This window comes from Mustela putorius, unplaced genomic scaffold (genome assembly GCF_011764305.1).
Source record: "Mustela putorius furo isolate JIRA1106 unplaced genomic scaffold, ASM1176430v1.1 tig00003834_pilon_pilon_pilon, whole genome shotgun sequence".
Lineage (NCBI taxonomy): Eukaryota > Metazoa > Chordata > Mammalia > Carnivora > Mustelidae > Mustela > Mustela putorius.
In genome coordinates this window covers 103,170,940-103,184,190 of record NW_025421987.1, presented here as the reverse complement: position 1 = coordinate 103,184,190, position 13,251 = coordinate 103,170,940, and the positions used below count along the sequence as shown (strand labels likewise).

General features: G+C 34.6%; 1 protein-coding gene across 4 annotated transcripts in view; it reads right to left on the bottom strand.

Moving 5' to 3' along the window:
* The window catches only part of PIK3CB (phosphatidylinositol-4,5-bisphosphate 3-kinase catalytic subunit beta), a 207,424-nt gene that overhangs the window by 63,774 nt on the left and 130,399 nt on the right, over window positions 1–13,251 (bottom strand). For all 4 annotated transcript variants that reach the window (XM_004762402.3, XM_004762405.3, XM_004762404.3 and 1 more), the window contains 3 exons: window positions 12,025–12,121; window positions 8,621–8,751; window positions 5,669–5,719 (listed from right to left, as the gene is read on the bottom strand). In XM_004762402.3, the coding sequence (XP_004762459.1) occupies window positions 5,669–5,719; window positions 8,621–8,751; window positions 12,025–12,121 (279 nt within the window). The remainder of the gene's footprint in view (window positions 1–5,668; window positions 5,720–8,620; window positions 8,752–12,024; window positions 12,122–13,251) is intronic.

Below are 13,251 nucleotides of genomic sequence, written 5' to 3'. Positions count from 1 at the left end.
CTATTATAGAAAACAGTATAGCAGTTCCTTAAAAAAATTAAAAAGAAAACTACAATATGATTCAGCAATTCTACTTCTGGTTGTATATATATCCAAAAGAACTGAAAGCAGAGTCTTAAAAAGATATTTGTATATTCATGTTCATAGCAGCATTAGTTCAAATCCAGCATCGGGCTCCTTGCTTAATGGGGAGTCTGCTCCTCCCTCTGCCTCTGCCTGCAGCTCCTCCTGCTTATACATACATACATGCTTTCTGACAAATAAATAAAACCTTAAAAAAAAATGCAAGTTAAAGTAGTGTGACATCAATTTTTTGTCCAATGGATTAAAATACTAAAAGGGTTAAAAAAAGGATTAAAAGGGCAGGAGGACATGTAGAATGATATTAAAGCTCTTCCACAGTGTGGCTAGGGTTATAAATTTTAAGGTATTTTAAGGTATGCAATTTGGCAGAATTCTTATTTTAAAAGGGATGCTTTTGATCTAATAATTTCACTTCTAAGAATCCATCTGATAAAATACATGTATGTAGGGGCATGTGGCTGGTTCAGTCAGTGAAACATGCAACTCTTGGTCTTGGGGTCAGGAGTCCCCATGCTGGGTACAGAGCCTACTTAAATAGATAAATACATACATACATACTTTTAAAAACACAAAATACATATTTAAAGAAGTATCTCTAAAATATTCATTACAACACTATTTTAGTAAAAACGAGGGGAAAAAACCCCTCAAAACACAAAAAAACCCCAGGAGTATGTATGTTCAATAACTAATAGCTGCTAATAATGCCACAGAATGTTGAAAAAACTTTAAAAAGTGGGGAGTGCCTGGGTGGCTCTGTCAGTTAAGCTTCTGACTCTTGATTTTAGCTCAGGTCATGATCTCAGAGTCCTGGGATCAATCCCTGGGGGTCAGGGGCTTTGTACTCATTTGGGAGACTACTTGAGGATTTCTATTCCACTCCCACCGCCTTTCCCAGGACCTCTCCCTCTGTTCACACTGTTACTCTCTCTCTCTCTCTAAAATAAATAAATCTTTTTAAAAAAGTAAATAAGGGCGCCTGGGTGGCTCAGTGGGTTAAGCCGCTGCCTTCGGCTCAGGTCATGATCTCAGGGTCCTGGGATCGAGTCCCGCATCGGGCTCTCTGCTCAGCAGGGAGCCTGCTTCCTCCTCTCTCTCTCTGCCTGAGTCTCTGCCTACTTGTGATCTCTCTCTGTCAAATAAATAAATAAAATCTTAAAAATAAATAAATAAATAAATAAATAAATAAAAAAGTAAATAAAAAGAGGGGCGCCTGGGTGGCTAAGTGGGTTAAACCTCTGCCTTCGGCTCAGGTCATGATCTCAGGGTCCTGGGATCGAGCCCCACATTGGGCTCTCTGCTCAGCCGGAAGCCTGCTTCCCCCTCTTTCTCCGCCTGCCTCTCTGCCTACTTGTGATATCTCTCTCTCTCTCTCTCTCTGTGTCAAATAAATAAATAAATAAATAGTCTTTTAAAAATAAATAAATAAAAATTACAAAGTAAATAAAGAGAAGTGAACCTCTGAAAGAGACAAAATCCACAAATGCATTAAATTAAAAAGGAAGAAACTATATGATCTCATTTATTTTTTTTAAAAAAGGGTATATTATATATAAAGGTATGTAAATCCATGTATTGCATTAGGATTAGTACCTATAAGCTACACTCCTGACAAGTTATCTCTGAGGATAAAAAGTAGATGGCAGTTATAGGAATAACTTTAATTTTTGGTTTCACCATTTATTAATTGTACTATGCCCTCGATTTAAAAAAAAAAAAGGCACATCTAATGTGGGCCAGAATATCACAACCTCAGTAAGAAGGAAACCTTCTGATTTAAGTGAGGGAGCAGTTAAAAGCATAAGAGAAATAGTAAAAATTATCAGTTACCCTTCTGATACTTGGGTTCAATATAAAGACTAATAAAGGATAACAGAAAGAGGAATTAGAATGAAGATATCTTTATATAACTATTATCTCTGAAACCTAAAACTGTAATTATCTGTTTTGGTGCAGGCTTATTTTATTATACCTCACAGATACTGTGCTATATTTTTTTCACAAATTGAAGGCCTGTGGCAACCCTGCATTAAGCAAGTCCATCAGTGCCATTCTTCCAACAGCATTTGCTCACTGTCTCTATGTCTCATTTTGGTAATTCTCTGAATATTTCAAACTTTCTCATTATTATTATACTTGTCACAGTGATTGGTGGTCAGCAATCTTTGCTGTTACTACTGTTAATTTTTTGGGGGTGCCATGAACCATACCACAGAAGATGGCAAACTTAATAAATGTTATACCCATTCTGATTGTTCCACCAACCAGCTGTTCCCATCTCTCTCTCTCTCCTAGGGCTTCCTCATTCTCTAAGACACAACAATATTGATATTAAGCAAATTAATAACCCTACAATAGCTTCTAAGTGTTAGAGTGAATGGAAAAGCTGCACGTCTCACACTTTAAATCAAAAGCTGTAAATGATACAGCTTAGTAAGAAGGCATGTTGAAAGCCAAGACAGGCAAAAGCTAGGCCTTTTGTGCCAAAAAATTAGCCAAGTGGTGAATCAGAGGAAAAGTTCTTGAAGGAAATGAAAAGTGCTACTCCAGTGAACACATTAATGACAGGAAAGCAAAGGAGACTTATTGCTATATGGAGAAAGTGTTTGTGGTATAGATAAAAGATCAAACCATTCCCTTAGGCCAAAGCCTAATGCAAACAAGGCCCTAATTCTCCTGAAGTTCATGAAGGCTGAGAGAAGTGAGGAAGTTGCAGAAGAACAATTTGAAGCTAAAAGAAGTTGTTTAAGAGGTTTAATATCTCCATAACATAAAAATGTAAGGAGAAGCAAGTGTTGACATAGCAGCTGCAAGAGGTTGCCCAGAAAATCTAGCTAAGATCATTAATGAAGATGGCTACACTAACCCAACAGCTTTTCAACGTAGATAAAATAGCTTTCTATTAGAAGAGACTGCTATCTATGACTTTCACAGCTAGAGAAAAGAAGTCAATGCCTGGCTTCAAAGCTTCAAAGGACAGATGGACCTCTCTTTCTGGGCGCTAAAACAGCTGGTGACTTTAAGGTGAAGCCAGTGCTCAATGACCACTTCAGAATCCTAGACACTTAAGAATTATGCTAAATCTAGTCTGCCTATGTTCTATATATGGAGCAACAAAGCCTGATGGCAGCACGTATGTTTACAAGATGGTTTAATGAATATTTTATGCTCACTACTGAGACCTACTGAGACCTTCTTTTTAAAACATTAATGCTGACAATGCTCCCGATCACCCAAGAGCTCTCTGATGGAGATGTATAATGAGACTGATGTTGTTTTCATGCCTGCTAACACAATATCCATTCTGTAGCCCATGGACGGAGAAGTAATTCTGACTTTCAAATCTCATTATTTAGGACATTTATTTCATAAAATCAAAGGTACATACAGAGTGATGCCTCTGATGGGTCTGGGCAAACTAAACTGAAAACCTTCTGGAAAGGATTCACTACTCTAGATGCCATTAAGAACATTTGGGATTCAAAGGAAGAGGTCAAAATATCAATATTTACAAGGAGTTTGGAAGAAGTTGATTCCAACCCTCACAGATGACTTCGAGTGGTTCAAGAACTCAGTGGAGGAAGTAAATGCAGATACGGTAAAAAGAGCAAGAGAACTAGAATTAGAAGTGAAGCCTGAAGATGTGACTGAATTGCTGCAGTTTCACGAAAAAAGCTTGAACGGATGAGGACTTGCTTCTTATGGATGAGTGAAGAAAGTGGTTTCTTAAGATGGAACATACTGCTGGTGAAGATGCTGTAAAGACTATTGAAATGACAACAAAAGATTTAGAATATTACATAAACTTACTTGAGCAGCTGCAGGGTTGGAGAAGACTGATCTAATTTTAAAAGAAGTTCTGCTGTGGGTAAAACGCTACCAAACAGATTGTATGCTACAAAGAAATCATTCATAAAAGGAAGAAGAGTCAATTAATGCAGCAAACTGCATTGTGGGCTTAATTTAAGAACTGCCACAGCTATCCCAATAACCTTCAACAACCCCGACCCTGATCAATCAGTCGCCATCAACATCAAGAACTTCTATCAGCAAAAAGATTACAACTTGCTGAAAGATCAGCTAATGATCAGCACTTTTTAAAATAAAAGGTATTTTTAAATTAAGGCATATACATTGTTTTTTAGGCATAATGCTACTGGCACATGTGACAGACTACAGTATTGTGTAAACCTAACTTTTATATGCACAGGGAAACCAAAAAATTCACAACTAATGTTATCATGATTTTCCCTTTATTGCAGTGGTCTGGAACAGAACCCACAGTATCTTCAATATAACTGATGGACAAACTGGTAAGTGTATACTTGTAATAAGCTTCTTTTATTACACTAAAGAGAAGTGCTCGAAGTATTTATAGTAGATGACTTGCACTGCAGGACTATGGATATTTTTGAGAATTCCAAGGGCAAAGGAGAAGACACCCTGGGCCAGACATTTCTTCAACTAGCCAACATAACATAGTGCTTTGATTCTGTGTAAATGATAAAAATATACATTATCTCCATTTTGCCACCTGGCCTATTATTGCCATTTTATGTAAATAAAATGTATGTTCTATACTGAAAACACATAAAAATTATAAACAGATGAACATGAAAAAAGAGTATCAGATTAGACTCGGCAACGTCTTAAACTATTTTAACAGTCAAAAAATTAAGCTAAAAAGTATAAGTGATAGAAATATTACAAATATTGTAAACTAAACAAAATAATCTATTTTGTCGTCTCTGGTAAAAATGATAGGCATAGTGTGTATGCAGAGATGCCGTTTGTCCCACAGTATTCTTTCTGCTCTTCCTTTATTAACTAGGATCTCTTATTCTTAGTCAAGCACATGCCTGGCCAACTAAAGACTGTATTTCCAGCCTCACCTGTGGTTAAAATATGGCCATGTGACTAATTCCTGGCTAATAAGATGTGAGCAGCAATGAGGCATATTAATGATTTCCTCAAAAAGAATAGGTGTGGCCTCTATTCTTGCTTTTCCTGTTCCTGCTGGCTGGACCATAACAATATGAGAAACTGAAGCACTAGTATTAAACCATGAGACAGAAACTACATATTAACAAGACAGAGCACCAAGATGGAAGAAAACTGGTTCCCTAGCACTGTAAATCCTGACCTGATTATATCTGCTGTTACATGTGAAAAAGAAAGAAAATTACAGCCTCTTCATTCAATTGAATAATATTTAAAAGAACAGTACTGTTACTCGATGCGGAGGTGCCAGAGCGTCTCTTAAAGACTAGCTACTGAGGGCACCTGTCTGGCTCAGTCAATAGAACATCCAACTCTTGGTCTCAAGGTTTGTGAGAGCCTACTTTAAAAAATAAATTAACTAAATTAAAAAAAAAAAAAAGACAAACTGCTAAGCCTGTGCTTATATCAGAAAAGGGTTTACCATTGAACACAGAATATCTACAAACAGCTGCCATTCAAAAGAACATTAGTATGTACATATTCACATACAGTCTGTAAGTCATCAGCATATATCAGATAAAGGTAACTAAAAATGAACACAATGTTATAATAAGAAAGGGCCATTTAAAATCTTGATACTTACTGATACATTAGCACTGTCACTGCTTGCAATCTCAGCCGCCTTCTCAATTATCTGTTAAAAAAAGTTTTTAATTAAATTCTGGTGCTTGTATTTGTAAAATTTTTTTTTAATTTTTTTTTTAAGATTTTATTTATTTATTTGACAGAGAGAAATCACAAGTAGACGGAGAGGCAGGCAGAGAGAGAGGAAGGGAAGCAGGCTCCCTGCTGAGCAGAGAGCCCGATGCGGGACTCGATCCCAGGACCCTGAGATCATGACCTGAGCTGAAGGCAGTGGCTTAACCCACTGAGCCACCCAGGCGCCCTGTATTTGTAAAATTTTAATTATAAATTATTATAATTGTACTTAGACTACAAGAAACAACATAGGGTCTGGCATTTCTATACTTTATAATGTAAACATGAATTTTAAGTGAAAATGGTATTATGTGGGGATTCCCAATCTTCAAACTCCTGACAACTAAGAGTCAATGGTACTGTGACTCCCAGGGTACACTACTAGCATTGTCTGTAGATAAAATAAGCAATGGTTTGAATATGTATGTGAAAGAATTCTTTGGTATGTGAAAGAATTTTAAATACAGGTAAATATTTTCTGATTAAGAAAATGCAAAGATATGTAAGAATTACTAAATAAGTAAGTTTTTCTCATTTGTCATTTTTTTCCTAAATTAACATAAAAAAATAGACTATCAGGGGATAATCTAAAAATATCTTTTGAATTTTTTTACTTAAAAGGGGGCTCTGATTCTTAAAAAGATGGGAAAATCAGTGGGTAAAGAATCTGAAGAGGGGTGCCTGGGTGGCTCAGTGGGCTAAAGCCTCTGCCTTCGGCTCAGGTCATGATCCCAGGGTCCTGGGATGGAGCCCCACATCAGGCTCTCTGCTCTTCAGGGAGCCTGCTTCCTCCTCTCTCTCTCTGCCTGCCTCTCTGCCTACTTGTGATCTCTGTCTGTCAAGTAAATAAATAAAATCTTAAAAAAAAAAAAAAAAGAATCTGAAGATTTATATCCAGTTACTGACTTACATAATACTAAATGAATAATTTAACTATATCCACAAATGTAAAGTGCAGTGATAACTGTTATTTTATTTCATACAGTTTTTATAATGACAAAATGAAGTTAGTTATTAAAATTATCAATAACCATAAAATTGTCTTGAAAAGCAAAATGTACACAAATGATCACAACAAAAATCATTAAATTAAATAAAAAGAATACAGGGAACTTTCAATTTTTCTATCTGTATTATTTGATTTTTTAAATGGTGCACTTATAAATTATACAATTTTTATAAAATCCCAGTAAGTATATTTATATATATTTAAAGACAAATCCTCTATCACAAGTTGATCTTCAAAGACGGACTCTCTAAGAGATTACAAAGGCAAAAGGAAAGTTTAGTGACTTAAGCAGTGTTGAAATAAAATATTTTAAAGAAGCTGGACTTCTCTTGAAATATAACATGAAAACTACATGTAACTGCATAGGATAGTCATAAAAATGGTTCAAAAAGCACCTCATTTGATCCAAAAGAAACTATAACTGATTGCTGAACACATACTATTAAGCGAACACAAAAACAGTCATAGCATGGAGTATAAAATGTATCACAAGTAACTATGCCTTCTGGTTAAATTGCTATTCTTAGCACTCTTTTTTTTTTTTTTTTTAAGATTTTATTTATTTATCAGAGAGAGAGGGCGAGAGAGCAAGCACAGGCAGACAGAATTGCAGGCAGAGGCAGAGGGAGAAGCAGGCTCGCCGCCGAGCCAGGAGCCTGATGCGGGACTTGATCCCAGGACGCTGGGATCATGACCTGAGTCGAAGGCAGCTGCTTAACCAATTGAGCCACCCAGGCTATTCTAAGGAATAAAGCCATGGCAGGAATGCAATGGATGAGTCAGAAATGCACCTTTTCCAACTCAGTGTACACTAAGGTAGATGGTTCTTGACATATGTGGGATTTCAACTGTATAACCACAAAATTTAATTTGGTTGTATATTACTGATTAGAAAATCATTTCAGAAGAATTGGAAATGAAAAGTTACCTTGTGTGGAAAAAATTCAATGAAAATGAGAGTAAAGAAGAAACATTAGGTAACATTAATTTATGTATTACTTTAAAAATTTACTCTATACAGGTCTGGCAATGCTGAATTTTAAAATACAATTTAGTTTAAAGATGGATTAATGTAAATATTATTTAGTATAATACTGATTTTTAAAGGAAGCTTTTTCTCACATAGATGAAGGGAATAAACTTGTTACTATCTGAGAATCTGCTCCAAGATTTTCTCATAAAAACTGCATCAATCATACCTGCAACAAAGATGCCAAACCTGAAGATAAAACATATGACTGCTTAGCATATGTTCAGAATGTAAATTAGCATAGCCCCATTTTCAACTCCAGCAGATATCCTCCTGGTACCTAAGATAAGCAGTTTGTATACTAAGGAAACAGGTTTAGAAATGGAAGTCCTTGCTATAGATTCTACACAAGTAACAATACCTTAGGAAGTCTTACTAATAGTAATAGTCAACATAAATCTTCTGTTTTTTGAATACCAATTCTGACACAGCAGTTACCATGTCTTTAATTCCTAAACTAAGATGCCGGGCAAGCTTCAGTGTACATATCACATACTCAGACTTATATAAATGCATTGAAAAGAACCTGAGAGAACAATTATGATTTTCTCATTTTATAAATGAGAAACCTGACCTTCAAAGATATTATGTCTCACCTGGTCAGTGATAAAGCCAAGATTAAATACAAATTTAGTTGGCTCCATGATCACTGGTCTTTCCACTGAACCAAGCTGCGAATGTATGTGACATTTTGAAAGAGAAACAAACATGGAAAGCTTAAACTATAAACATGCAGAGCCAAGAACTAATGATTCAGTAATTTTCATGCATACTGATTCTTTAAATAATTAGCTTACCTTATCGAAGGGAGGATAATAATAAGGTTGTTTTTTATTTTCTGGGAATTTGATATGCAAAGCTGTTGCATTTTCAGTATATGGATTTGTTTGAACAGTTCCCATTGGATTCAACATTTCTTCAAGTTCATCTAAAATATACAAATAATTTTGATTCTTAAAAAATGTTTTTAAAAACTAAACTAAAATAAATCCTTAGTAAAAAATTATTTTACAACTAGGCCACCTAAGGAATTTGGTAGACAATCATATCAGTAAGCTTCTAACTTTCTGTTTATACTTGACACAAGAATTGAATGTGAGTTTACATACAGCTCTAAAATGAGAAAGTTTATAAAAATACCCACCTCACCTCTTTCTTCAAATTTGACTAGTATTCTCAATCTTGGAAAAAAAAAAAAACTTAATGGAAACTGTTCTCCATCAATATAAAGTGACTCACAGAATTTTTATTACTTCACCACATATATGGACTCCTTATTTTTCCATGGTCATCACAGTACCCAAACTGATATTCTGAGAATCATCAATGACATTCTTTCAGACATATCTAATGTTGTTTATGCTTCTCAATTAGCCCATAAACTGCTGATAACAGTTAAAGGGCTCTCTGATAATTTCTGCAACACTCCATTCAAATGGTACTCCTTTAACTGAATAAACTGCTTATTTCTTTAAGGCACTCCCTCTGCTCCCCCATGGTACATTCACAGAATTGTGCATGGGATTCTTAGATTTCAGTGTTCTCATAAAACTTTCATTTCACAGATAAGTAGTAAACTGTCGAAGAGACAATAAACTCAAGAGAATGGAATTAGCAGTACAACCTAAAGTCTCTCTTCTCCAAACTATTATCTCTTTCTTATACAGACTTTTAGCACAGCTGTTCTCTCCTAAAGAAATAAAAATCCACTGTGTCCAGTCCTAATGTCTAGATATTATGCATACTCAAATTATTTACCAATGCTAGAAAATATTCTTTTTATTTATTAATTTGAGAGAGAGAAAGAGAGCAGGAGCAGGGGTGGGGTGGTGGGGGGGAGGCAGACTCCCTAGTGAGCAGGGAGGCTGTTGGGGTGGGGGGGTGGGGGAAAGGTGGGAATCCCAAAACCTGGTGTTAGTGACCTGAGCTAAAATGAAGGCAGATGCCAACCACCTTAGCTACCCAGGAGTTCCACTAGAAAATCTTTGAGTATTTCCACGTTTCAGCTCGTTGATCAATTCTTCGCTTGAGTTGTTTAATACTCTCAAATTTCAGATTCCATTGTCACCCAGAAGGGAGAAATTCTCATTTATATACCTCTAAAGCAGATTTCTCAGCAAATTAAAATCCTACACTTATACTATCTAGTAGCATTATACTCCTTTGTTTTACCACATACAATCTAGCTAAGTAAAATGTAGCATTTTAGTATTCTTACTAACAAACATAGAGAGGTAACCTTGCTTGAAAGTGATTACCAAAAAAGCACTCTAATATATTTTATAAATAGAATGTACAATTTGGTACAACCTCAACTGGAGAGCAATTTGTGATTATCAAAATAACAAACCTATTTATTCTTTTTTTATTTTAAAATTCCAAGTTTTTTTAAGTTTTTATTTTAATTTCAGTTAGCTAACATAGAGTTATATCAGTGTCACGTGTACAATAACAAATGTATTTATTCTTTAACTTAACAGACCCACCTCTAGGAATTTATCTCAGACATATACCTGCACATAAGCAAGATTATTCACTGTAACACTGCTTAAATTATCAAAAGGTAAGTATGGTTTAAGAACAGCAGCAGAACTCTATATAGACAGATAAGGTTAAAGGAGCAAAAAGGAGAACACTGCACAGAATGCTATTTTAAGACTAGAAGAAAACTAGAAATCTACATTTGTATTTCCTAGTGTATATGCAAAGAAATCTGGAAAGATAAAAAAGCAACCAGTAATGTGATTATATACCATTTAATGATGGCCTAGGGACTCTATACAATAGATTATTTGTAGTTCCTTTTTTTCAGCCTCACTCCTACTGCGATAAATTGACAATTCGAGAAGTCATACATGCATAGCAAATGTGTTCATTTATTATTTTTCACATTACATTTTGTTAGAGATAAAGTCAGGCTCACAGTATGCCAAGTTAATACTGCCCATAATTGTCTATTTTACTAAAAATACCAGTCGAGTTGCTTGGTGATTCTGGAGAACATGTGTGAGTCTAAATTAAAATTTTCAAAAAGGTGTAACTGCTGAAATGCATAATTTTTACTCTAACTATGAAGCTCACAGTTTCTCTTAAGAAATATATAAATGCACACTACTCTCTTATATTTGGGTGAAAACATGCAGTAGTAAAAACTACTATAGGTATATGAGGAAAGAATAGTAACTGAAGAATATATACACACATAAAATATTAGAACGTAATTTTTTTTTAAGATTTTATTTATTTATTTGACAGACAGAGATCACAAGTAGGCAGAGACGCAGGCAGAGAGAGAGAGAGGAGAAAGCAGGCCCCTGCAGAGCAGAGAGCCTGATGTGGGGCTCAATCCCAGGACCCTGGGATCATGACCTGAGCTGAAGTCAGAGGCTTTAACCCATTGAGTCACCCAGGCGCTCCTAGAACGTAAGTTTTAAATATGTCTGTAAATAACTGATTATCTAAAACCAATTTCTCAGATGCCAACTACTAATAAACATTTTCAAGTATCTGTCACCCAAAAAATAACTTTAAAATGCAAGTAATTTCACAGTTTTATTAACTGTATTAACAAACTATGAAGGCAGGGGGGAATGAAAACAGCTATTATAATGCAAAGTTTATACTAAAAATTTCAAACATCCAGGAAACGCAGTATGGAATAATGGAAAGAATCAAACAGTCTTCTGTACAAATCCTACTTTTGAACCAAAGTGAACCTAGATTGTAAGTCTTACAAAACTGGTTTCCTTATTGGGGTGCTCTGAATAGTACTTCAGAAATATAGGCATATGGAAGGTGCTCCTCTTAGCTCAAATTTCAGGTTAAAGCCAACTAAACACTTGCTGTGTTTTTACTATTCCTCCCATATTAGTGAATGTTCCTTCTATTAGTGTAGAAATTTAGTACAACTAGAAGCAAAAAGGTTGTTACAAAGAAGATATTGTTCCTTAGGAGAATTTCTCCAAAATCTATAAAAATAAAACTTTTAAAGCAAGAACATATTCACCAGGATAACAAATATCTTCAGATACAAATCACTTTTAAATACATTAAAACAATCTGCGGGCATCTGCCTTAGAATAAATAATAAAGATACAAAAAGATGGTTTCTTTTCTAAACTGAAAGAACAGTGAGTCATAAAGAAACTAACTAGTCCACATACCAAAAGTTACTCTTTAAGGATTAGGATATAAATCTTACCAGGAAATGAAGACCAGCTGTGCAATATTATGTCTCCAGATCTCAACTGTCCTTTAAAGTCAAAAACCATCGTATTTACCCATGCTACAGGATAATGCTGTTGAAAAAGATACCACTGTATAAATATCCTGAAAAAGAACTTCAGAAGGTAAACATGTACATGCCCTTTGTTTCAAAAATTTAGATCTAGAAATATCTAGAGTTCCAGACGATTTCCAAAAAAATCATCCTAAATAAAACAAGCTGTACATGGAAAAATGTTCTAGATCTTTACAATGGTTCAAGAAAACACTGAAAGTCAATTAATGTCTCATGATGAAATAATGTATCCAAAAAACATTATTTCTTATATAAACAATGCAAATGATGAGGAATTTTTAATGATTCAAGAAAATACGTATGATATATCAGGTTATATGTTTTATGAGCTTTACACCTCATTAAACCTTAATGTAGTAGAAGACAATGTCTGTAGGTATTGTAGAATTTATTTTTATTTCTTAGAAGGAAGCCTAGACACCTAGATCAATTAACTTGGTCACAGTTTATCAAAAAACCTTATAAACAGTCAAATACTTTGAGTAAAATTCTTTATCAGTGTAAGAAAAAACACTAAGGAAGTACTCTTCCATGACTTTTACACCCTAAAATTTATTTTTAAAAAACTGTATGATAATAACCAGAGGAAAAGCCTGCTTAATTCTTACATTAAAGAATAAAGGACACAAATTCATGTACATAAATATAGCAACCATTTTTTTTTAAATATATAAAATTCGTGTCCCCATCCCTCCAAAACAACTTTTCATAAACTTAAAAGAAAATGAAAAAGACAGAACTAAAAATATGAAATGGAATATGAGAACAGGCACACCATCATCCTTTTTCCTCAATTTCGAAATCTAATAAACTGAAAACTAAAAGTTTATTCATAATTCATAGGAGAGCAAAACGTGGCCAGAAATGGCCTGAAGTTAACTAATATTCTGCATTTGTCTCATTTAATGTGACTATTCACATACTTCACTGCCAAGCAATGATGTGTTTGATTACAGATTTGTGATCCAGGCCCCACAGATGTGTTGAATAAAGTATACTGTACAATCTTTCTAAAATTCACAAAAATCTGAATGTTTGAGCATATGTGGCACATAGAATTTCAGTTAAGGTATTGTGGAAATACAGTTTTCTAATCCTTTCATTCTTTTTTATCTATATTTTTTAAAG